The sequence below is a fragment of the Mustelus asterias genome, chromosome 2 (assembly GCF_964213995.1).
Source record: "Mustelus asterias chromosome 2, sMusAst1.hap1.1, whole genome shotgun sequence".
NCBI classification, from domain to species: domain Eukaryota; kingdom Metazoa; phylum Chordata; class Chondrichthyes; order Carcharhiniformes; family Triakidae; genus Mustelus; species Mustelus asterias.
In genome coordinates, this window is record NC_135802.1 from 77,196,836 (window position 1) to 77,224,480 (window position 27,645).

Sequence of the window (27,645 nt, forward strand, 5' to 3'; positions counted from 1 at the left end):
ATTCTGTACAGGACACTGCACTTTCAAGTCACAGCAAGTTTCAGTGCAAAAGGTCTATAGAAAGTCTAAGAAAATGCATATAAACGTAATGAACTGCTAGCGACAGTCATTTATCACAGGCCACAAAATTGAGGCAACTATCGAGTGTGGCTAAATTAAAGTAATCATAGTATTGATTTAATAATAGAATTGCAAATATATTTATTGAGAATTCTCTAACAAATTAAATGTATTAATATACCATAGAAACTATAATACAGACACCTGTGCCTGTAGTCATAAACAGAATAAACATTTGAGGTGAAAAATTCCTCATCGTATAACAACGTGGTTTGATAAACAGGGAATTATACAGATTAAATGTCCAGATATTCCAATGTTTAGTTATTAGTTTTCAATTTGTACAGATTTTTCCCATGTTATTTTCATGCTGACCTTTCTTTTCTAATACTGGCCCTTCTTCAGATTAGATTCCAGTAGACTAGCACTTGTACCTTTAAATCTAGTTTTCAATTCATTGATAGCAGTCTCCTGCATTCTAACAAAGAAAACACAAGTATGAATGCAGCTTCAAAGTTTAAAAAGGTGGTTGATTTCTTTGTGAAGTGATTGGATTTAAATGATAGCCATAATTTTCCACACATGTTGATTGCTCAAAGCCATGAAAAGCACTGGAGGAGAGTATGACGACCTGATGGGCAAATCAGTCTCATCTCCTTGAATGTTTTGTTGATTACAGAATAACACTGGCAGATGCTTGGAAGCAGATTTCTGTTGCGATTATAGCATCATTCAAACTTCACGGAAGGTGAAAAAGCAAAAACATCTGAAAAAGCTTTTTTAAAAATCTAAAATATTCCTCCAAATTGGTTTGGTGGTTCTTTGCTTTTCTGTGGTGCTTGTAAACTGAAAGACTTGAGTGGAGAGTTCAAGGAGGCGATCTTACCAAAAAGATTCGAAGTACCAAACGTGCGTGAAAATGGGAGTTTCTGACCGTTTTTTGTCGGTGAGAAAAAAATTCAAATCTTACCACAGCGTAAAAAATGAGGCAAAGTGTGATTCTCACCAGTAGGGAGAATGGACGGAGTTTATTCATAGCAGGAAGCTGGCTGCTGACAGCTAGAGGATGCTAGTGCACATGTCTGATCTCCTGCTAAGGGAAACCAGCTGTTAGAAGGAATTCACCAGAAGAGCAATGTCCGATTTCCCAGTCTTGGAATTAAGGTAATGAAGGCAGTGGCATAATGAATTCCAAAGATTCAGTACCCTCCGAGTGAAGAAATTCTTCCTCATCTCAGTCCTAAAAGACTTGCCCCTTATTCTGAGACTGGGTGCCCTGGTTCTAGAACCCCCAGCTGGCGGAAACATCCTTTCCTCATCCCCCGTCTCGTCCTTTAAGTGTTTTGTAGGCGTCAACTGATCACCTCTCATTTTTCAAAATTCTACAAGAATACAGGCCCAATCTCCTCAATCTCTCCTCATAGAACAGTCCCGCCATGCCAGGAATTAGTCCGGTGAACCTCCGCTGCACTCCGGCTGTGACCAAAGCTGCACACAACATTTCAGGTGAAGTCCAACCAAAGTTCACTGAAGCAAGGCATCTTTACTCATGCACCCAAATCCTCTTGCAGTAAAGGAAAACAACACCATTTGCCTTCCTAATTGCTTGCTGCATCTGCATGTTAGCTTTCAATGACTTATGAACAAAGACACCCTTTGGACATTGTTAGAGGAAATAAGGATAGTCTGGTATTAAAAGACTAATAAAATCGGGGTAGACTAATTTAGAAATGAATATAGTACAGAATAAGTATGACGTACCTGGAATTACAAAGGTACAGTTGCATAGAAACACATATAACCACTGTTAAAGATTTTAAGTATGTATTTTTGAAAGTATTCCGTACACCTTGGCCAAATACAGACTGCCCCAAGGGATAATGGGATGAAAGCTAAGTGAGATGAATCACATTCTTTAAGAACAATATGGCCACAGAGCACAGTTTTTAATCAGTATAGTTCCTAGACACTAAATTAATTTTCTACTGATAAGAAATGCTTAGACAGTGAGAACGTGAAGTCTTGAACTGTACGGCCCATGTAATTCAGAAAGGAAAGGTATCTTTGAACTCTATGACCTATGTAATTGAAGTTGCTGAGAGACAAGTGGGTTGGGGGCTTCCACGTTCTAGGGACCAATGAATTCTCATGCTGCCAGACAGTAGGATGCAATTGGCCAAGATAAATAATCCATATTAACATGACTGGTCCAACCTATAAAGATGGATAGATCGGCAGGCAGATGATTTCTGAAGAAGTATAATTACAGCATGTATTGATAATTTAATTAGAGTAATTCGAGCCGTCTCAGAATGCTCTCCTTCCATGGTGGAAACCAGGCCTGGGAAATAAAGTATGGCTTCAGACCAGAATTACTGTCTCCATGAGTTCTTTGTATTTGCTGAGCTGTATTAATAGAGAGAAATCTCCTACATAAAGCCAGCAAAATACATAGGTCTCTGAGATACTCCTCCAGACATCAACACTTCCCAATCTCATTATTTAAGAAATACTCCACATCTTTGTTCCTCCTACCAAAGTGGATAACCTCACACTTATCCACATTGATTTCTATCTGCCATGTGCTTGCCCATTCACTTAATCCAATCCTTTTGAAGCCTCTTTACATCATCCTCACAACTCACATTTCCACTGAGTTTTGTGTCATCTGCAAACTTGCTACTTAAATGTGTAAACAATTTGTTCAGCATTTATTCAGCTTCTTAGCTCTAGTTACAGAGGACTAGCACGTGTTCTACAATATCAGTGAAAATGAGGTGAAACCCAAAAATTATGCACTGATTTGTGGAAACAAGAGTCATCTCTTGCACAACTCTAAACATAATTTTAGTCGATTTAATAGTTTTTAAAATAAAGTATCCTTTTTATTATTGACACACTACTCAAATGTACCCAGCCAATAATTTATGTCACATCAGAAGAATTCAATAAGGTGCTGCCAGTAACTATTATATGATGTCCATGTACCTTGAAGGATGAACCTTAAACTGCTGTCAATCAGTACTACAACTGACACAGGATGTGATTTGTAGTCAGTCTGCAAGCAGCAGGAGTAGAGATTGGGAGGGGGGAAAGAGGAGGAGGGGGGGGGGGGGGGGTGATTCTCCCAGTCCGCTGTGCTGCTCTAGTAGCTCAATGGGCCGGGAGACATCAATGGGGGCCGTTTTGCGGACTTTCTACTGGTCGTCACTGCTTCCGCGCATCTCCGCCAGCAACGCGGGGCCACTGGGCATGTGCCGATCTCTGCGCTGTCAGATCAGCGCATGATGTGGAGATGCCAGCGTTGGACTGGGGTAAACACCGTAAGAAGTCTAACAGCACCAGGTTAAAGTCCAACAGGTTTATTTGATCAGCGCATGCACAGTGGCCCGCTCAGCGCTATGCTGTCAGCCTCTTGGGCGTGAATAGGCCCCACCCCCTGATTTCCAGTGTGAATTCTGCTGAGGCACTCTGTGATGCACAGACTGTCGGAGATTCATTCTGGAAATCATGCTAATAAAAATCGGGGGATTTACTCCCATTTTCCTGCACATTGGGAATTTAGAATTTTTTGGGAGAATCACGGCCCAGATGTTCCATACTTACTCTCTCAGTTAATTCTATCTATATATAGACTTATCTTCAAACAAAGAACCCATATTGTTTCACTAATTCTGGTGTATTATTGATACATTTACGACAAAGAGAAGAGCATAGCACTATAACACTTTTAAAACATAGGCCCAGATCTCCCATGAAGGGTAATCATTGTCAACTCTAGCTGCTATCAAGTAAGGTTAAATGTCCAGTGTGAATGTTAGTGAATGGGTGAGTGGATGAATGAATAAATAGGCAAAGCGATAGGATGGATAGGTGTGTGAGGTAAGTGGGCACGGTGAGTAAGGTGGCAGGCAGGTGGGGCAGATAGGTGGGTAGCCGGGTCAGGCGGAGTAGTAAGGTCAGGGGCTTGTCAGATGATGGGGGATAGTTAGATCTGGTCTGGGGTTAGGAGGGGTCGTCAGGTTGGGTTGGAGGCGAGTCTGTTCAGGTCAGGGGGAAGTTGGGGGTGGGGGTCAGTGAGAAAGATTGGAGCTAGGTTCCGGTTCTGTAGGTAGCCAAAATTAGACAAGGATTCTTCTGTCTAACACCTTCTAGTTAGCCGCTCAACTATCTCCCAAGAAACTGTCTGAAGTGTCTGACTCCAGCTCAGAGTTGGAAATTTGTGCATATGGTTTTGGTGAGAAGGGAAATTGTTTGTCAGAATTTCAAACTTCCTGGACAATTTCCACAGAGGTCTGAGCTTCAGGACTTCCTTGAGATCCCAATGCACATCATTGGTCATACATCTGAACTCCAATGATCTGAGGATGCTCTGGGGAGAACTTTTTCAGTCTTGTGTTGTGGAGTTGGTCTGGTAGGAATGCCGATGGTTACTCTAATCAATCTGCATATGTAAGGTCACACATTTAAAATTAAAAAAATTATCTTTAACTCAGCTCAGTTGGGCTGGATGGCTGGTTTGTGATGAGGAGCGATGCTAACAGCGCAGGTTCAATTCCCGTACTGGCTGAAGTCATTCATGAAGGTTCCACCTTCTCAACCTTGCCCCTCGCCCGAGTTGTGGTGACCGTTAGATTAAATCAGCTGCCTCTCTCTCAAAGAGGAGAGCAGCCTATGGTCCTCTGGGATTGTTGCAACATTTAAATTACTCAATTATATGTTTTTTTCCCTATTCATTTAAAAATACTGTGTCTGTGCTGATCTATAAGAGAAAATGATGCAGGTCTGATTTTTCTTTCATTCTCAATGTGAATTAGAACAAAAGCACCCATTGTTAATGATCCTGGTGCTTCATGAAGCCTTCTGTAGCAGTTGGAGCAGTGCATAATTCCTCAGTAAAACGCTTCACCTTAATTGGCCTGATGACAATATAGGTCCAGTGTAAATGGTGTAAATTTCTCATCCCTTCTTGCTACATTGAACACCCCATGGAACATTCAAGTATACACATTAAAACTTAAAAGGGAAAGTACTGGATGGACATAATCTAGTGATCAGAAAACACAAGCTCTAATCGGAAACATGTTGAAGACAGCAATGTTCTGATAGTTATGATTAATACGTAAAAAATTCAAAGTTTAGACTTGGTATCCTTTTTCACCTGTACTGCTGCAATGCAAAAGTTCTTGCAATCTGACAATAGCAATAGCCAAATAAGTGAAACCAAGGACACATAATATAAAAGTCCCAATCAACTTATCCAACAAAGGTTTAGACGGTAGACAGTAATCAACACACATCAACAAACTACTAAAACCGACTGCCGGGAAAGACAGCCCATGGGAATAAAAACAGATAGCGTCACTGCGAAAAGACAGGACGAACAATGCTGGAATCACACATTACTGACAAACAGTGCAACAAGAAGCTGTCTGATGCTCAATCAATGACATTGCTGCTATACAAATAATAGATATTATCAACCACGAAACAGTTGCAGCAAGCTAATCAATAAACATAACAAGCACATCAGATATCTTTAAATGAATCAGCCTACAATGACCTGTGTAACTCACCAAAATATCAAAAAAAATCAATTCTACAGCTAACTACATTCAGCTAAGAACATAAGAAATAAGAGCAGGTGTAGGTCATTTCAGCCTCTAGAAACTGCAGTGCCACTCAATAAGATCATGGCCTTAAACTCCACTTTCCCAATTGCCTCCAACAACCCTCAACTCCCTTGTAGACCAACAATCTGTCTACCTCCATCTTTAATATATTCAATGGCCCAGCCTCACTGCTTTCTGGGGTAAAAGATTCCAAAGATTAACAACCCACTAAAAGAAAAAATCCTCATCTCAACTGTGTCCCCTACTTCTAGATTCCCCTATTAAGGCAAACATTTTCACCATCTATCCTGTCAGGCTCCCTCAGAATTTTGTATGTTTTAATAAGATCTCCTTGCACTTTTCTAAACTCCAATGAGTACAGTTAAACCTGCTCAACTATTCCTCATCGGACAACTCTTCATCTCAGGAATCAACCTAGTGAATCTCAACTGCCGCCAATTATATATACCTCCTTAAAATAATGTGAGGGACTAAGACCCAACATTATATATAGAGATGTGCTTACTATTTCATAGAAATCATAGAAATCATAGAAACCCTACAGTGCAGAAGGAGGCCATTCGGCCCATCGAGTCTACACCGACCACAATCCCACCCAGGCCCTACCCCCACATATTTTACCCGCTAATCCCGCTAACCTACACATCTCAGGACTCTAAGGGGCAATTTTTAACCTGGCCAATCAACCTAACCCGCACATCTTTGGACTGTGGGAGGAAACCGGAGCACCCGGAGGAAACCCACGCAGACACGAGGAGAATGTGCAAACTCCACACAGACAGTGACCCGAGCCGGGAATCGAACCCAGGACCCTGGCGCTGTGAAGCAGCAGTGCTAACCACTGTGCTACCGTGCCGCCCAATTTCTAAAATTTTAAAACTGAACAAAGACTTTTAAAATGGCTGAACCTATGTCTGTCTGTACTGAACAAAGACTTTTAAAATGGCTGAACCTACGTCTGTCTGTGTCTCCCGAACAAAATAAGCTACTTGGCAATTTTGGGAATAGTCACACTTCGTTCTCTTTGAGGAGCCACTGACCGCCTGTGGATTATACAGCCCAACTTCAAAGAGAGCTATACAATGCCATCTGCATTTAGTAGCCCAGGCTGACCAGGAGGAGATGGATTGTCTGTTAAGAGAAAGGCCCCAAAACCTTCCCTTCAATTCCTAACGGTTTAGATATTTTAACAGCCTTTGGAATCCAGATGATAGGTACACATTCTTTGTCAAAGATGGTGGAGTGGTGGGAGTCATGTGACATGGGCCTCTGGCTTGGGAAACAAATAATAGTGCCTTGCTGAACCTAAAAAGCTCAGCCTGCTGTTTACCATCTGACTAGCAGCCTCTCAGACAAGGTGCTCTGTCCAGATGGAATACCTGGCCCCCATCTACACTACTTCCGCTGAAAATTCTGTACCATCACCTACAAGACTGATTAATCTCTGCATGCATATCTCATCGTGTAAAGTTAACACCATCAAAAAAGTGAATTATCCAGCAACAGTTTTCAGTCCACTGATCTCCATAAAGGAATACTTTTATTGTATTTTATTTTGACTCTAGAACACATTTGAAACAATATTTCCTTTCTCTGCAATGTAAATCTTTCTTTTCTCTCCCACTCTCTTTTCTATTTGACTGCGACGGAGATGTTGCAAACCCTCTCTTTGCATTTTGAGTATGCGCAAATATACTAACCCTGTAAGTTAATCTCGAGTTTGTTGTGAGGTTATTAATAGAAATTTGGATCACAACAAAACTGAGGGGTTGAGAAATACCCCAGTAAAATATTACATATTACACTTTTATAGAGAGAGAAACAAATCAAACCGTTGTTCTATCTTTATAGATGGATGGCAAAAGGAGAAATTAGCACTGTTTTAATTAAGCCCTCTCCTGCCTACAACAGTCAGGAGATCAAAAATGTATGCAAAATTCAGGGCATGGTCTTATCAATGACCTATACAGTTGTAGCAAGACCTCCCTATTTTTATATTTCATCCTCCTTGCAATAAAGGCCGACATTTCATTTACTTTCCTAATTACTTGCTGCATGCTAACTTCTTTTTATTCATGAACAAGGACACCTCGATCCCTCTTGATAGCATAACTCTGTGCTCTCCATTTAAATAATATTCTGATTTGCTGTTCTCGTCAAAGCGGACAACCTCACATTTTTCCACATCATTCTCAACCTGTCAATTTTTTGCCCACCCCCTCCACAGTTGTAGCAATTTGTACCATCTACAAGATGCACTGAAGAAACTCACCAAAGTTTCTTTGACAGCATCTTCCAAATCCACAACCTCTACCACCTCAGGGGACAAAGGCAGCAGAGCACCACCATCTGCAAGTTCTCCTTCAAGTCACCTGACTTGGAACCATTCTGCCGGTGCTTCACCACTGCTGGGTCAAAATCCTGGAACTGCCTTCCTAACAGCATTGTGGATGTACCTACACCACATGGACTGCAGCAATTATAGAAAGTGGCTCACCAGCATCTTCTCAAGAATGATAAGGGATGGACAATGAATGCTGGCCGAGCCAGTGATGCCCACATCTTGTGAAAGAAATTTGAAAAACTACATCTAATGGCTCCCATTTATCCACTTTGTGTTACATCCTCAAAAGAACTCTAATAACTTATTCAATTATGACTTCCGTTCACAAAACTACGTTGATGCACACAAACATCATAATGGATGGACCATTTAGTTATATGCAAGTCTCGATCAATGTCACCTTCCAAGGGCAACTGATTCTAAAGTCTTAAATCCTAATTTTATATTCCAGTGAAGAAACACATTTTGTGCGGAGAAAAATCACAACTCCCCCTTTAATTCACAAACAAGTATAGACAGAGATTTGGATGGCTAACAAGGTCACAAGAAGATTTGGACTGAAATGCCAATGCAAAGACACTTTTCCACTGACACAAAAATGCCTCTTTATTTTTGAAAGATTATTTTTAAAAAAATTTTCAACTGGAAATTCTGGACTTGAGAAAATGACACAAAAAGCTGCTTTAAAATACGAGGCCACCTTCCAAGGTGAAGGTTTGTATAGCAAACAAGAACACTCTCTGAAAGGAAGTGTGAAGCGAGAGGCATTTCAAAGGAAACATACAGACTTCAAAACCCAATTCTCCAACTAAAGAGATTAAAAATGCAAAGTGCTGAATTTTAATCAACAGTAGAGACAACTGCTAACCACCAGATACACCCAACAGGTACTCAAACTCCTCTGTGGAGGACGAAATAACCCCATCTCCTGTTGGTTTGGACCATACTGAAATGGGTCAAAGGTCTCTGAGATGAAAGATCAAAAATGCGATTACTTCTACAAAAATGATGACAAGACACATTGCAAATTCTTTTTTGGGAATGTACAAACAGGAGGTTTTTAAGAACTGTTTTTGCCAAGCCAGACACAGCAATAAGTCATCTGGAAAAAAAGGGAACAGTAAGGAATTGCTCTGCCTCTCAAGTTAAGAAAAGCCCCATCGCGATAGTAAGAACCTCAGGAGAAACCCATTAATTTCTGGGAAGTGGATCACGGATTTAAAAGGAAGGAAATTGTCTTCAGTGAAGAGCAGTTACCTGGGCTTGAATTCAACTGCAAGGTTTTAAATGGCCTCAATGTTCAACAACCTACACCTCAAGGACAAGCAAAGGATTTCATCGTATATTCTTTTAACCTGTATTTGGACTCTAACTTTTCTTACTTTTGATATCAGTGTGTGTGTTATCGTGTCTTCATTATTTTTTCTCAGGTTCAGTAACTAATAAACTTGTTCCTTCTTTGACTCAAGAAAACACGATTTGATTGGCTCCTTGTAAGAAAGGAAATACATTTGGATTGGAAAAGGCATCTGCAGGTAAAATAAATTGAAAACATTTGTGACCAACCGAGGAGACTAAATAAAGAGAAGCCAGTTTGTCCGTTCCCACCCAGTCATAACACCATCTCCAGGTGAATAATACCAACATTTTTGCCCATCGTGTTACATATGTGGAGAGAAGAACTCCCCTGAATGGCTTAGCCCGTTAAAGTAGAAAATGGATGATAGCTGTCAGCACTTTTTGCTTTTAACTCATTGATCAGCAAATAAATTTACTGTCATACCAAGCACATAAATAAGACTGGTTGGGGTATTGCAAATGGTGGTGTTTTTCATGGTTGACTCTATATTTCTTTTGCTATGTTGGCAGTAAGATTTACAGAGCAGTCCAGCAGTAAACCTATCACCATCTACTCCTCAAGTGCACTTTTTACTTGGTGCTGCTGCGTGCTTTCTGGACATTTATCTTTCTTTTAAGTGATAGTGATTGTTAGCATTTATCTTTTGCAGGGATGGAATGGAAATGTGCAACTTGGTCTGCAGTAATAAGTAACTCAAGTTGATATGTAGCCAGTTGCCAAGTGTTCTGCAGCTCTAAAGTCAAGAGAACAATCACACAAGTATAGAACAGTTTCAGTTGATTAAAACAATTATTAGGAATACTAAGAATTAAAATTGTGCAAGAAAAGATTTGTTTCATTTTGACTTTGATGTATTCCAAGAGTTTTGCAATATGTGAGTTGTCATTACATGTCTCAGGCTTATATCCGGTAGCAAAAAGAGAAAATGCTGGAAAATCTCGGCAGGTCTGGCAGCATCTGTTAGGAGAGAAAAGAGCTGACGTTTCGAGTCCAGATAACCCTTTGTCAAAGCTCGGTATGTCTGTTAGCACAGGTATGAAGGAAAGATACATGGGGCAGAATCTATCCAGGCAATGGGGATCTTGCGCGCCAGCTGGAGGCTGGCAAAAGCCTGCACTGTCTTTTTTGGGAAAGGCCCGCTGTATTAAGACCTTTGCAGAGGTGGGGAGCCTGCCTGCCAAAAACTGATGGCCAAACAGAGGCTTGGAATTCTTCATTGCAGTCTGTGCCACTGGATGGGGGATAGTGGTTGCCAGCAACACACCCACCAGAGGCCAAGGATCAGCAAGGAACCCAGGCCAGGAATGAGAGTGCGATGGGAGTGGTAGGGGGGTGTTTTTTAAAAAATGTATTCAAGGGACGTGGGCTTTATTGGCCAAACCAGCATTTTTTGCCATTCCTAATTGTCCTCAAGAAGGTGGTGGTGAGCTGCCTTCTTGAACCGGTGCAGTCCATGTGGTGTATACACTTTGGGTGTACTTGCATCAAAGGGATTGCAGTGGTTCAAGACGTCAGCTCACCACCACCTTATCAAGGGGAATTAGGGATGGATAGTAAATGTTGGCCTGGTCAATAAAGTCCACATCCCTATAATAAATAATAAAAGAGAAGATTGCAGGAGGATCAGCAACAAGGGCGTCCATCGCAACAAGAATGGCGCAGCAGGCTATGTATGTTGCACTCTCCTCAAAGTCACGGGCAAATTGAGGTCCAACTACTGCATGCCACATATTTTCAAACAAGTTTGAGGTCAAAGTAATTTCCCGCTGACATGGCGCAGGGTTTGAATGCATGAGGAGATTTCGGTGGGCAACTGTTTTAATGAACATTCATGAGATTTAAGCTAATTCCAATTGCGTTAGTCCACTAGGCAGCAGTTTAGCCAACCCACCATTGGGAGATGGTCAGGTGCACTGACCCGAACAGGCGCCAGAGTGTGGCGACTTGGGGGATTTTCATAGTAACTTCATTGCAGTGTTAATAAAAGCTTTACTTATGACTAATGAATAAACTTTAACTTTAACTGCAAACTGTTTTTACGCCAATGGATTTCCAAATTGTTGCTTGCTGCGAGATTCACTACTCCTGCCCACCACAGACAAGACATGAAAATTCCTCCCTACATTTTTTAAAACTACACCTCAAAAGACTAAAATTCAAGATGGCTTCTGAGGGCTACCAGATTTCACTTCTGGATTGAATTATCTTGTCTCCAGAGGACCCTCTTTCTGATATTGACTCAAAGAGCTGGATTTTGCAGCAAGGCCGGAAAATCCTGCCCGAGGTCAACAGACCTTTGCATAGTCCACATCCCGCCTGCTACGATTCCCATGGCGGGCGAGACAGGAAAATTCTGCCCAATGTTTGTCAGACCAGGAGGTAGATAAAACCTCAAAAACACCTCAAATGCAAAAAATATGTATTTTGCCCTTTTCAAGCAAAAAAATATTTCAGATGAGTAAAATCACAGATTGGAGAAGAACATAAGGCAGCACAATGGCAGAGTGTTAGCTCTGCTGCCTCACAGCTCCAGGCACTGGGGTTCAATTCCGGCCATGGGTGACTGTATGGAGTTTGCACGTTCTCCCCGTGTCTGTGTGGGTTTCCTCCGGGTGCTCCAGTTTCCTCCCACATCCCTAAAATGTGCAGATTAGGTTGATTGGCCATATTAAATTGCCCCTTAGTGTCAGGAGAACTAGCAGGATAAATACGTGATGTTATGGGGATAGGGCCTAGGTGGAATTGTTGTCGGTGCAGGCTTGATGGGCCAAATGGCCTCCTTCTGCACTGTAGGGATTCTATGGGGTGGTACAGAGATTAGCATTGCTGCTTCACAGCACCAGGGACCCGGTTCAATCCCAGCCTCGGGTGACTGTCTGTGTGGAGTTTGCACATTCTCCCAGAAGCTTTCTCCAGGTGCTCTGGTTTCCTCCCACAGTCCAAAGATGTGCAGGTTAGGTGACTTGGTCATGGTAAATTGACCCTTAATGTTAGTGGGATTAGCAGAGTAAATATGTGGGATTACGGGGATAAGGCCTGGGTGAGATTGTCGTTGGTGCAGGCTCGAAGGGCCGAATAGCCTCCATCTGCACTGTAGGAATTTTAGTCTATTCATCGACATATTCATTAAATTACCACAATCCTTTATTTGGGACTAGTGACTCGACCACTGATGTGAGGTCACATGATACAGCAGCAGCCTTGGCTCCCTGCTAAAGATACAGCAGAATATTCAAATTGCTTTGCAAAGAAACATCTGAGACTTCAAGCCTGACTTCCCTCAGAAAGAGACAGTCTTGCAAAGAGCCACCTGATGCTGCAGTCAGCGAAGCATATATCTGCAATACCTTGAAAGAGGAACAAGGACTCTCTCCTCTAATCTGTTTCACCTAAGTTCACCGGAGTTCTCAAACTCTGGCACATCGATGACAAAGAGCTTTCACAGCCATGGAAAAATCTTGTTTTTCATGATCTTCACTTCCAGCCATTCACTTTCATCAACTCAACCGAGAAACATCAGGCCCGCAGTAAAACACAGACTAAGTTAAATTCCATTTTTCTTACCTTCAACTCTATCTAGTTTTTGTATGCGTGATAGTGTTGGTGAGTCATGTGAGTGAAACATCTACCTTTTGTTTATTTCACACACACACTTACCCGGAAAGTTAAAGTAACTTTCTTCATTTTTAACGGACAAAAGTTTGCAGCTGAGTTATTTAAATTCACTCAATCACTCCAAGGTTAAGATACATCCACCTACAAATATAATTAATCACAATAGAAGATAGCACCCTAAAACTGTCCATGAAAGTATACATTAGAGAGGTTAAAATACCAAAAATTACAATGTCGTTCCTTTGTTGACGACTAAATCTTACTACTTCTTGTCAGGTCTTGACACTACTTATGGCAAAGGTGGGTCACAAATTGCTAAAAATATCAAAACCAAAAGTACATTGAAAATATTAAGGTAACATTTCATGCAAACATTTCTTGAATATAATACTTATTGTTCTTAGTTTTAAACAGCTAGTGCATAGCCTAATAATCTATCATAGTGATAAAAATCTAAGTTCAACTACACAGAAAAATGTCAACAAAAAATGTTGTGAAACTCTGCTTTAATTTTCACCGAAGGTCTTTTTTAAAGAAACAAAAATTGTTATTGGGTGCTTACATTTAACATAGTATCAGCAACTTTATAGTTATATATCGTAAACTAAAAACGTGAATCACTGTGGAAAGACTTCAGAAAATTGCATAACAGTGTGGAACCGCAAGGAATCCTTTATTCTGAACTGATATTTCTTGGAACATGAGATATTACAGGTCAATTGAATACAGCAAATTATTGGAAGTAAAATAATTTGCTCAAAAACTATTTGGTCGAGTCTGGACATCAAATTATTAAAGGTTTAGTGGCCTTAAGTGCAGCATGCAGTCCCTTTAAATTAGTGTCCTTATTGTGTTCTTACCTGAAATAGAGTCTGCCGATTCATGTTGTTTCCAGAGAGACCAGGTTCGATCTCGTGAAACTGCCAACAAGAATTGGTCATCTGGCGAAAATGCCAACTGAGTGACGGTCAGGTTGTGGAATGGTAAGGAGAGGAGCTGCTTCCATTTGGTGGTACTCCATAAAATAATTGCTGCATGCTCCACTTTGGAGGCCTACAACAAAAAAAAACAGAAATGTCACGGAAGGCAGTGGAATCTGTTCTATGATCCTCTACTCTACAACAGGGGTTCTTAACAAGGGAAGGAGTCTGTGGATCCCAAATATGTTTTAAGCAATTATTTTTATATTTTCACAAGATGTGGACAATTCTGACAAGGGCAGCATTTTATTGCCGATCCTTAATTTTCCTTGGGAAGGTGATGGTGAGCCGCCTTCTGGAACCGCAGCAGTCCATGTGATATAGATACACCCACAGTGCCATTAGGAAGAGAATTCCATAATTTAGTCCAGCGGCAGTGAACTAACAGTGATATATTCCCAAATCAGAATACGTGTGGTGTGGAGGGAAACTTCTTGTTGGTGGTGATTTCATACATCTGCTGCCCTAGTCCTTCACGGTGGCAGAGGGTGGGGGGGTTTAGAATTTGTTGTCGACTTCAACTTCGACAAGGTGAGTTACTGCAGAGAATCTCATAGATGGGAAACACTGCAGCCACAGTGCAGTGCGCCTGTGGTAGAGGGCAGTAATTTTTAAGCTGGTTGGTGGGCCAATGAAATTTGCTGCTTTGTCCTGGAATGTATCGCATTTTTTGAGTGTTGCTGGAGCTGGACCCCTCCAGCTGATTGAAAAGTATTCCATCACACTCAACTATGTCTTGTAGATGGTGAAAAAGCTTTGGGGAGTCAGGAGGTAAGTTACTCATAGAATTATAGAATCCCTACAGTGCAGAAGGAGGCCATTTGTTGTGGGGATAGGGCTTGGGTGAGATTGTTGTGAGAATGTTACTTGTTACATATCAGCCTAAGCCTGGATGTTTTTCAGGTCTTGATGCACACAAGGATGGACTGCCTCATTATCCTAGGAGTTGTGAATGAAACTGACCACTGGAAATCATTAGCGGACATCCCCACTTCTGACCTTAAATGGTGGAAAAGTCACAGATGTGCTTAGGATACTATCTTGATTAAGTCCAGCAACCATGAGATGGCTGGTCTCTCATAACCACAACCACCTTCATTTGTACTAGTTATGACTCCACCCAGAGAAGAGTATTCCCCTGCCCCAACACCTTCCTCCACTTGTCCCACCACTCCCCTGTTCTGATCCCACTTAATTTTAAAAGGGTGCCTTGATGTCACATTCAAATGCTACCTTGGTGTCAAGGGCAGTCACTCTCACCTTACACCTCTGGAATTCAGCTCTTTTGCTCATGTTTAGACCTCAGCTGTCAAGAGATTTGGAATCAAGTGGTCTTGACAGAATCCAAACTGATCATTGGTGACAGATCATTTGTTATTGGTAAATAAATGCCACTTAATAGTACCATCAACAACATCTTTCTTCATTATCAATAATTAGCAATAGCAACTCCATTTCATTCTTCATCTCAATCTGTCACGCTCCTAACCAATAATCTTTGTCTAACTCGTACTTCTGGGTTAGATGTGGCCAATCCAATCAGGTTGGTTGGTTTATTTGGTGCTTTGGGTGGGTGATGCAAAGCCAACAATTAAAAACAGAATCAGACTAGGGATGCCTTTGTGTTTCAGGTATAAGCAGGAGCGGGGTGCAGGGGGGTGGGGTTGGGGCATTTGATGATGAGAGAGATGCATCAAGAGGTAGATGGCCAGGGAGCACTATCGTCAGAGGGATAGTAGATTTCCTCAATCCATTCAGTAAGATGCAGCAGCCAGTGAAGAAGTAATACCCAAGTCAATCAAGGAGAGATTCTTTTTTACATGCACTGGCTATGGTGGGTGTCTGTACTGCTGGGATTTAGAGCCTGATTCAGGTCATAACCCATAATCATTTATCCCTAACTAGACAGTGGTTGAAAATTAAAATAGCATTGAATGCAGATTTATTGATTAAAGAGTGGAATTAATGTTCGATTGGGTTTTAAATCATCGATGAATAAGGCGACTAAACAGATGTGTCTGTTACAGGTAATTTGTTCATTCAAAAATAGAACTCTAACTACCATAAACGTTGTGGAATTCTTTCACACTCAGAAGGACTTGTTGAGACATTATCTCAAAATTGGTTCACGAATTGTCTGCTACATTGACTTAATAAGGCCCTCAGGAGAGCATATTGAAATCCAGTGCACTGATTATCTGTAATGTGGAACACCTCTTAATTCTATAATAATATGTCCAACAGTGCACATTAAGGTAGGTTTTTTAAGACCCTCTTCACGCTGTTAACAGAACACAAAAACTTGTCAGTCCCCCACCTACTACCTCAAGTTTCCAACCTCTCTCAATGCAGCACTCCCTCAGTACTGCACTGTAGATTATGCAATCAATCTTCGATTCAAATTAAGTGAAACAAATACTTGTTTGATTATACAACTTTTTTATATACAAAAATAAACTTTTGTTACAGGAGGCCTACAGAATGTTTTTTTATAACCTGGGAGGGGAATCCTCAGAAGCAAAATTTTCAGAATGCCTGTTCCACATGTACATGTAACGGAGATGACAATCAATAAGATGCATTTTTTGCTGAAATGGATGGGAGCTGGCAGTGTATCGCAAAGAAGTAATATGTAATAACAAAACTTACTGACAATGATGACACAGAAAAATATCAAAATTAGTTGCAGGACACATGCAAATTTGATTCTTCATCTCAAAAGAAAATGAGTTGTAATGATTCAGTCACATGTTTGGGACTTTTGTTCTTTTTGCATATCATCTCAAACAATGACGAGATAGAGTACAGGAATGAGATAGAGAATCTGGTGAACTGGTGTGACAACAATAATCTCTCCCGTCAATGTCAACAAAGCGAAGGAGATTGGCATTGATTTCAGGAAGCGTAAAGGAGAACATGCCCCTGTCTACATCAATGGGGATGAAGTAGAAAGGGTCGAGAGCTTCAAGTTTTTAGGTGTCCAGATCACCAACAACCTGTCCTGGTCCCCGCATGCCGACACTCTAGTTAAGAAAGCCCACCAACGCCTCTGCTCTCTCAGAAGACTCAGAAAATTTTGCACGTCAGCTACGACTCTCACCAACTTTTAGAGATGCACCATAGAAAGCATTCTTTCTGGTTGCATCACAGCTTGGTATGGCTCCTGCTCTGCCCAAGACCGCAAGGAACTACAAGAGGTCGTGAATGTAGCCCAATCCATCATGCAAACCAACCACCCATCCATTGACTCTGTCTGCACTTCCCACTGCCTCAGCAAAGCAGCCAGCATAATTAAGGACCCCACGCACCCTGGACATTCTCTCTTGCACCCTCTTCGTTTGGGAAAAAGATACAAAAGTCTGAGGTCACGTACCAACCGACTCAAGAACAGCTTCTTCCCTGTTGCTGTCAGATTTTTGAATGGACCTACCTTGCATTAAATTGATCTTTCTCTACACCCTAGCTATGACCGTAACACTACATTCTGCACTTTCTCGTTTCCTTCTCTATGAATGGTATGTTTTGTCTGTATGGCGCAAGAAACAATACTTTGCACTGTATATTAATACATGTGACTCAATAAATCAAATCAAATCAAATCACAAAGCTGGGCTATTTTCCACTTTGTACTGCAATAGATTGACTAGGGCTGCTGCTAGTTCTGAAGCACAATAGTTAAGCACTATAGCTGGATATTGTCAGGGTCCAATGTCTTTGTTGTATCCAGTGTGCTCAGTCTACTTGATGTCACATGCAATGAATCAAATTGGCTGATGGTACGCATCTCAAAAGAAGTTGGATCACTCACTTCACAAAGCAGCGGAAGATGGTTGGGCCTAGAACACTAGCCTGAGGAACTCCTGCAGTGATGTCCTGGAACTGAGATGATTGAGAGTCTAATAGCATGCACTGTTATTTATGCATGAATGGGCAAGGAGGTAATGTGTGGTTAAATGCCAATACCCAAAAGTTACTGCAGAAAATGCTGGAAAATCTCAGCAGGTCTGACAGCATCTATGGCGAGAGATTGTAGCCAACGTTGAGTCCAGATGGCCCTTCTGTTTTTGCTTCAGATTCCAGCATCTGCAGTATTTTGCTTTTACCCAAAAGCTACTGTTCATGTTGCGTCACTCCATCATAGGTTTTGCACAGATGACATTTCATTCACTACCACTGAAATGCATTCAATGCCACACGGTTGCTTTATTTACATGGTAGGTACAACCAAGCTCACTACAAAGTTATGTCAAATCATTTCAAACACATTTTGACACAGTGATAATTACTAATTAATGCCAATAGACCTCTCCAATATTGCAGTCTCATTTCATCAGGTATTAATTATTGTTGGGAGATTTTTAAAATGTAATTTTTAAAAAAGTACTTTTCCTCTGTCTCTTTCTTTTCCATCTCTCTTCACATTGATTTCACTCACTCTAATTTACAGTTCCTTCTCAGTCCCTACACTGTTTATTCCACAATTCTTCAAGTCCAAGATGCCATTTCCCTTACTTTAACAGTTCGCATTTTCATTAACTTGTTATGCAAAAAAAAATAGAACCTAAACATGCATATGAGAGGTTAACTAATGGCAGACAATTGTTATATGCCCTGCTATAGCAAACTCCAGCCATTGGAAATTACAGAACAATTCAGGGTCACACTAATACATTTTGGTTAGAGGAAACCTAATGCTGTAGAACCACGCGATGGTCAAGATCTGCAAGGGCATACTAAGATAATTCCCTAATTTACTGTAGGAATTGATTCTGTTGAAACCAATGACACAAGACGATAGTTAAAGCCTCTCAAAATGTAACTAACAGGCATAACAGGTTTTGCAGCTAAATATGGACAGTTTTATCATGGAAAATTCATGAGGGATGCTGGCATAGGGTTTGCCAATTATTCAAAGCTGAATGTTGCGATTAACTCAGCCATTTTAATATATAATAGATAGGACTGAAAATTATTGCGAACACTAGTAGTTACCAATGAAACCAGAGGAACATTTCTACGCACAGTAAAAAAACATAACAAATCAGAATCAACTTAGGGCATTAAAAGTAGACTGTTTACTAAACAATGTAGAATTTGAAAAAAAAAGTATTTATTTTCTTCCCTAAAGTTTCACACAATACCTTGCATGCTGAAGCCACCACAGTCGATGAGCTATTACAAGCAACACAGAATACTTCATAACCATGTCCGTATCTGTCGGAGAGAAATAAGAAAGTTGAGGCAATTTTAAAAGGAGGAAATGTAAAACCTAAGCTCATCTGTGGTTAAGTGTTCAAAAAGAGATAGAGGTGTAGATATTTCTCTCTCCCTTTGTTAGAAAGAAACAAAATTATGCATTAAGTACAATACTAGTGCTACTGAACAGGTTCACAGTAAAATACAAGCAATATATTCTAACATTTTCATACTTGGTGACCTGTTGGAGAATTGCCAGATAATAAAATAGCTTTGGGCTTTGTTTAGCTGCAGATTAAAGCATATATTTTTACATCCATGTCCATTACAGTCTATCATGTGTAAATACAACCTTTGTTTGGGAGCTGTGAAAAACAAATTCTGATTTCCTGATCTTATCCCTGAAAGTAGAAGCATAATTTCACAGGTACCAAGACCTGCCCAGTACCTCAACCAACTGATTATGCTTCACGCACACAGAGACACTTATTAGCAAAGAGTCTTGGGTAGCAATTGTATTAAGGGGTCTGGCAAATTCGCTCTTTCTCCCATCTCTCAGTGGTATCAAGATAAACTTATTTTACTGGTGAGGTACAAGAGATCAAATCTTTCTCAAAGTAGAATTTTAAATGAAATCATTAACGTAATAATCAAATGGATGCACGTAGTGAAAATCAAGTAGGAAATTGAGATTACTAGATTGTGAAGTCATATATCCAAATGTAAAACTAATTTGCTAAAGAAAAAAAGAGTTGAAAGCTAAGCAATGGAGACAAAAGCCCTGAAGAGAACAAACAAAACCTGACAGAAAGCATCAGCTAAGACAGTAATACAAAACTAAGCTATCCTCAGGCTGGGATTTTCTGCTTCCGGACACGTTGGGTGGGTTTAGCAATGGAAGCAGAAAATATCGCAAGTGCAAAGTCCCATTTTACATTGGCATGCAAAATTAACACGGTTGTCTCCTCCCCATCACTAACAGGGCCCCCCCCCCCCCAACCCCAACTTCAGAAAATCCACCCACAACAGTGTGACGGTAGAACAGTGTGAAACCTGACTGATCTCCGAAGGCATGTACCGAGCAGGTAGACCACCCAGGAGCTCAGGTGAGTGCAACACTCAGGGGGAAAGATCAGGCTCTGTGTAGAATTTGCATATTCTCCCAGTGTCTGCAGGTGCTCCAGCGTCCTCCCACAATCCAAAGATAGATACTAGAAACTCTGAATGGGAGGAGGCTATTCGGCCCTTCAAGCCTGCTCCGCCATTCATTATTATCATGGCTGATCATCCAACTAAATAGCCTGATCCTGCCTTCCCCCCCCATATCCTTTGATCCCCTTCGCCTCAAATGCTATATCTAACTGCTTCTTGAAAACATTCAATGTTTTGGCCTCAACTACTTATGGTAGCGAATTCCATAGGTCGAACACTCTCTCGGTGAAGAAATTTCTCCTTATCTCTGTTCTAAACTGTTTATCCTATGTCTTCAGACTGCGACCCCCTGGTTCTAGACCCGCCCACCAGCAGGAACATCCTCCTTGCATCTACCCTGTCTAGTCCTGTTAGAATTTTATAGGTTTCTATGAAATCCACCCTCATTCTTCTGAACTCCAATGAATACAATCCTAACCGACTCAATCTCTCCACATACATCAGTCCTGCCATCCCAGGAATCAGTCTCGTAAACCTTCACTGCACTCCTCCTAGAGCAAGGACATCTCTCCTCAGATAAGGAGGCCAAACTGCACACAATATTCCAGGTGGCCTCATCAAGACCCTGCACAATTGCATTAAGACATCCCTTCTTCTGTACTCGAATCCTCTTGCTACGAAGGACAACATACCATTTGCCATTTTTACTGCCTGCTGCATCTGCTTGCTTATCTTCAGTGACTGGTGTACGAGGACACCCAAGTCTCATTGCATACTCCCCTTTCCTAATTTATGGCCATTCAGATAATAATCTACTTTCCTGTTTTTGCTCCCAAATTGGATAACCTCATATTTATGCAAATCACACTGCACCTGTCAATCACTTGTCCACTCAATTTGTCCAAATCACACTGAAGGATCTCTGCATCCTCTGCACAGCTCACCCTCCCACTCAGCTTTGTGTCATCTGCAAATTTGACTATATTACATTTAGTTCCCTCATCTAAATCATTAATATATATATAGTTTAATACATTTAGTGAATAATTGGGGTCCCAGCAGTGATCGCTGCAGTACCCACGACTCACTTCCCTCCATTTGGAAAAAGACACGTTTATTTCTACTTTGTTTCCTATCTGCCAACCAGTTTTCTATCCACCTCAACACATTACCCCAATCCCATGTGTTTTAATTTTACACAATAGTCTTCTATGTGGGACTTTATCGAAAGCCTTCTGAAAGTCCAAATAAACCACATCCACTGGCTCCACTCATCAACTCTGCTAGTTACATACTCAAAGAATTCCAGTAGATTTGTCAAGCATGATTTCCCTTTAATAAATCCAAGTTGACTCTGTCCAATCCTGCCACTGTTTTCCAAGTGCATTGCTACAAAATCTTTGATAATGGATTCTAGAATCTTCCCTGCTACCAATGCTTTCACTTACATTCCATTACCGGGATAGAAATCGTTTTCACAATGGCCTCCGGTGGATTTCTTGATCCGCCAGGAGCCTCCTGCCAAATTCTACCCCTCCCACCCTAACATGCCCGCCACTGAACCCACTGGTGGATGTATGGGAGAATTTCACCCAATAACCATCTTTAACTTGCTCAGTTATATATGAACTTCCATATCGCATTTTGCACGATCAACTCATCAATTATAGTCTTCACCAATCAAAACTGGCTCAACAACCTTAATGACTATCGGCCGGTGGCTCTCACATCCATTATGAAGTGCTTCGAAAGGTTAATCATGGCACGAATCAATTCCAGCCTCCCGGACTACCTGGATCCACTACAGTTTGCCTACCGCCGCAACAGATCCACAGCAGACGCCATCTCCCTGGGCCTGCACTCAACCCTGGAACACCTAGATAACAAGGATACCTATGTCAGACTCCTATTTATTGACTACAGCTCAGCCTTCAACACTGTTATTCCACGAAACTCATCTCCAAACTCTGTGGCCTGGGCCTCGGCACCTCCCTCTGCGACTGGATCCTGAACTTCCGAACTCACAGATCACAATCAGTAAGGATAGGCAACAACACCTCCTCCACGATCATTCTCAATACCGGTGTCCCACAAGACTGTGTTCTCAGCTCTCTACTATACTCCTTATACACCTATGACTGTGTGGCCAAATTCCCCTCCAACTTAATTTTCAGGTTTGCTGACGACACCACCGTAGTAGGTCGGATCTCAAACAATGATGAAACAGAGTACAGGAATGAGATAGAGAATCTGGTGAACTGGTGCGGCAATAATAATCTCTCCCGTCAATGTCAACAAAACGAAGGAGATTGTCACCGACTTCAGGAAGCGTAAAGGAGAACATGCCCCTGTCTACATCAATGGGGATGAAGTAGAAAGGGTCGAGAGCTTCAAGTTTTTAGGTGTCCAGATCACCAACAACCTGTCCTGGTCCCCCCATACCGACACTCTAGTTAAGAAAGCCCACCAACGCCTCTAATTTCTCAGAAGACTAAGGAAATTTGGCATGTCAGCTACGACTCTCACCAACTTTTAGAGATGCACCATAGAAAGCATTCTTTCTCGTTGCATCACAGCTTGGTATGGCTTCTGCTCTGCCCAAGACCGCAAGGAACTAACAAAGGTCGTGAATGTAGCCCAATCCATCACGCAAACCAGCCACCCATCCATTGACTCTGTCTACACTTCCCGCTGCTTCGGCAAAGCAGCCAGCATAATTAAGGACCCCACGCACCCGGACATTCTCTCTTCCACGTTCTTCCGTCGGGAAAAAGATACAAAAGTCTGAGGTCCTATACCAACCGACTCAAAAACAGCTTCTTCCCTGTTGCTGTCAGGCTTTTGAATGGACTTACCTTGCATTAAGTTGATCTTTCTCTATACCCTAGCTATGACTGTAATACTACATTCTGTACTCTCTCGTTTCCTTCTCTATGAACGGTATATGTTTTGTCTGTATAGCGCGCAAGAAACAATACTTTTTGCTGTATGTTAATACATGTGACAATAATAAATCAAATAAAATCAACCTTCAGTGCTCTTCTAATAATGCCACCATAGTCTTACTCCACCCTGCCTTGGTAAACTCTTCTGACTTGCATCCCCGCTTGCACCTCCACTGTTAAGATTCTTGCCTACTGTCTATCATCAATCACAGAAACATCCAATCCCATACTCTGGAATTCTACCACCTATGATAATTCAATCCTACATCTACACAGGTTCAATCTCCACCAGTGAAGTGCTTTGGGAAAAGACACTGTATAAATAAAAGTTGTTTAATTCCCTCTGTAAATACACTGACACTTTTAAAAATAAAAAAATGGAGTAGCTACCCCTTAACCAGTCAATTGAATTTAGCCCAGTACTTCCAATCAACAAAAATGTGACCTCGGCAATCTGTTTAACCATCATGATAACATATCAAGACTCACTCCAGTGACTTTATAATGGAAGACATTTGCAGCGAAGTTTTAACTATACTATGGATACAGGCTGTGCAAGCTAAGTGATTTTGTAGGCTTCCATTTTACAGTCAGACTTTCTATCTAAATAACATAGCTTAATTAGGCAGATTGAAAGTGTTTCTAGATTGCCTGTGGGGCACTGGGGAGGCATTAATTCACTCTTATTATTTCTGTTTAATCGGATAGCTTTAGAGAGATCTGATACTGTGTGCTGTACCTCAGATAATGGAATAGGATAAGTAGGAATAAGGCAAATTGTGACCTCCCATGGCACAAGGACCATTAGAAATAAGGATGCTTTTAATGTACATACACTTGGAGTTAAATTGTAGATGCTAGAGTTTTCCTGAGTGAGAGTAAGCCACTTGTATGTCAATTAAGGCTATTTGAGATTGAGCACCTCAAAACCTTGTAAGTATTAACATGTTACATTTCTCTTTAACTGACTATGCAATAAGTATAAGCTTTACATTTTATCTTCTTTACTTCACTTATTGTGGCTTATTTTATAACTGTAAATAAACACATATACTTTGTATAAGGCTCCCTATAGTTTTTGAGTACCGAAGACTGAAAGTAATATAAAGAAATCTAGAGGAAGATTCTCTGGGCCCATTAGTCTCAGATGGAAATCCACTGGGCTGGTGAATTTGGTCCAAGGTCCAAAACGGGATTTGCTTAGGGTGCTAAATCGCTCGCAAGTCTTTTGCTACAGCTGACGTGATCAGGATCTTGGCCAGAACTGATCTCAACACATTTGAATTCATTTTAATCTCATTGGTGAGATTAAGGTTGAATGTAGCAGCCTCCTGATATGCTCCCACAACTGGAAGTCACCTGGGAGCAAATCACTCCTGGTCCTCAAGAGTGGGGACCAGGCACCATGGACTCCAAGGTGGAGCAAGGAGGTCAGTACCACTTTGGACTTAGCTCCAGGGTGCCCATGGTATCTATCCACTGCCAGAGTGCAGGGGGGGGGAGGGAGGTCCTTCAAAGATGATGATGGTTGCAGGTGGGGGGGAGGGGGGTTTCACCTTGGGGATCTCATGCAGAATGGGGGTCGCATGGCCAGTATTCTCCATTTTGCCTTGAAAATCTTTGAAATTTTTCTCAGCATTATATTTCAAGCAGCTTTCTGAAGACTCTCCTCTCTGTTGCTTTGAATCATTTTGAGGTCCTTTGCTCAGATGAACATTTAAAATCATTCTGATTCACAGCCCCAGTCTATTTCAAAGGAGGGATTTCCTCAGCCTGGTTTGAAAAATGACAGATGGCCAATAGCTCTTCAAGTCCTCTGGTTGACAGCCGTAGTCTGTTTCAAAGGAGGGATTTGTTCAGACAACCAACAGATGGTGCAATACCTCATAAAAGCTTTATGATTGACAGATCCAGGATACATCAAAGAGGGATTAGCTCAGTTTGCTGATACAATTACTTCATGCCCCTTTAACTTTTAGAGGACTTTTGATTGACAGCTCCAGTTTATTTCAAAGGAGGTGTTATCTCTGTTCGTTTACACAAACACTTTCACAGTCCATTAACTCTGAAGTGTTTCCTCTTTTGGTGTTCAGTCTGACTTCAGTTCTTTGAAAGATGTTTCTAAAATTTGAAATGCTTCCCAGAAAGAGCAGGTGTTCAGTTTGACTGCATATTTTTATATCGGGATTTCATAAGCTCTGAAGTGCTTCTTAGAAAGATCAGGTGCTCTGTCTGACGGCTTTCTATCCATTGCGGGTGTTCTTCAACCTCTCATGCCTGAGCAGCAATGCTGGGAGATAGTTCTCCACCATAGAAGCAGCTGACACAACTCAGGCATTAAAAGTCTAAAGATTCCTCAATGTGCACCTTCTTGCAGCCATTATTGATATCTCTGGATAGATGTCATGATCATGCTGGGGGACTCAGAAGCCCCTGGGTGGTCAGTGTCATGACTGGACAATGTCCTGGCACTGCCCCCAGGTTAGAACTGTCAGGAAGTGCCAAGTTGGCACCATCTTCTATCTGGCTATGGGGAGAGAGCGGGTAAATGGAGTTGAAATCAACCATGATTGAATGGTGGAGTGGACTCGATGGGCCGAATGGCCTTACTTCCGCTCCTATGTCTTATGGTCTTATCTGCTCAAGGGGATGGAGACTTTGGCAACCATGCAGTGAGTGCCGTACACTTGGGGGGTGGGGTGGGGGCTGGGGCGGCAGGACGGATACTGGCGCTCGTGGAGGTGGGGTGTTAGGTCAACCTGCGCTTGCATGGAGTGGGGCGTGGGGAATTGTCCATCTGTGGTGAAGGATTGGGGGTATTCCCTTTGTCTGTAGGGGGTTGAGATGTTTGGGCCCCGCCTCTTTCAACACTACTGCGAATCACACCCCCCTCCAAAAAAATGACTAAGTGTGAGTGGATTGTGATTGGGATTGCATCGACCGCCGGAGATGACACTTACTCATTCTTTGGATGAATTGTGCCCTGAATAAAATTTTCAGCCAGCAGTACAGAATTATATACAACAGTAACTACACTTAATAAGTAGCATATATGAAAATTGTCTTTCGGAGCAGCATCTGGATGTGATAAAATAATAATATAAATGCAATTTTTTCAAAAAATCAATATTGTTAACGTGGTACCACTGTGGGCTGGGCAAATTAACTGCACAGCTCTATTTAAAATGCATACTAAACAATATGCAAAAGCAAAAGGCAGCCCAGGAGCTGGCTTGAGAATTTGTCAAATTTTTAATTTTTTGCATCGAATATGAAACCCTACATTTGTTCGGCCATTTGTTTAAGATGAATTTTTACAGAAAACTACTGTCTGAACTTGCACTTGTGGCTATAACTTACGTTGCTACAAAATTGAAATTGATACAACCAGATGGGCTCCTGCATGTAAATTTATAGGATTTACTTCACTGTTATAACATATAACTGGGAGATCAGATTTTCTACACTTGTGGGGCAAAAAACAAAGTAGAACTGGATGAATGTGGAGCCCAAGGTGAGACTCAAACTCTCTCGCTTGCAATCAGATTTCACCTCATTGGTGTCTTATCTTCTTATTCTTATATCTTATTTTTCCCATTCATTGAGGTTTTCTTTGCATGGCAAGTGAAAGCAGGTGATGTAAGACTGGTAGGTGATCCACGGGGTCTTTTGTCCCACTTATGTGGTCCACGGATGAAAAAGATCAAGAATCATTGATTTATAATAATAGTGAACATTGATAGCTTGCCATTATTGGTGCAGCAAAATCCAGGCCAATCAATCAAGAATAAAGATGAGAAAATGCTGAAGGAACAGCGATTGCATCTAATTACGATACAGCAGACAACAATGAAATGTTAAAAAACCTCCAGTGGAAACAATACTTTAAAATGAGTAACTTAAAATATAATCAGGTACACATTCAATTGGGAATAATTCCTATACTTAAATGTACTCCAAATCACTCAAACAATACAAAACATGCATGTCAGATGCATTTAGTTACCTAAGATAATTCTTTTGCGGACACTCAGGAATAATTCTTTGGCAAAGCTCCTTTTTTGACTTGATCCATAAAATGAAAGACTGGCCAATCCTTCTTGATATCTTTGTTAGCAAATTAGCAAAATAAAACTTTTTGAAGCTAAATCTTAACTGAGTTATAATATCCCTTTTTAAAAAAAAAGTTGCCTCCATCTCCAACGCAGAAGAATCCCTGGAGCAGAAAGGCAGAAGAAACATGCTAACGAAATATCTTAAACTTAAAATAACTGTCATTTAAGCTGAAAATACTGAATTACAGTGAAATTATTTACTGCCAATCAAAATCGAGGTGATTACCTAGGGAAGAGATGTTCAA

At 41.2% G+C, this 27,645-nt stretch overlaps 1 protein-coding gene across 1 annotated transcript in view; it reads right to left on the reverse strand.

Annotated features, from left to right (window-relative positions):
* Positions 1 to 27,645, reverse strand: part of elp2 (elongator acetyltransferase complex subunit 2) — a 138,040-nt gene that overhangs the window by 7,276 nt on the left and 103,119 nt on the right. The window contains exons 17-18 of the mRNA XM_078237588.1: positions 19,134 to 19,206; positions 13,873 to 14,065 (exon numbers count right to left, since the gene is read on the reverse strand). Of these exons, the coding sequence (XP_078093714.1) occupies positions 13,873 to 14,065; positions 19,134 to 19,206 (266 nt within the window). The remainder of the gene's footprint in view (positions 1 to 13,872; positions 14,066 to 19,133; positions 19,207 to 27,645) is intronic.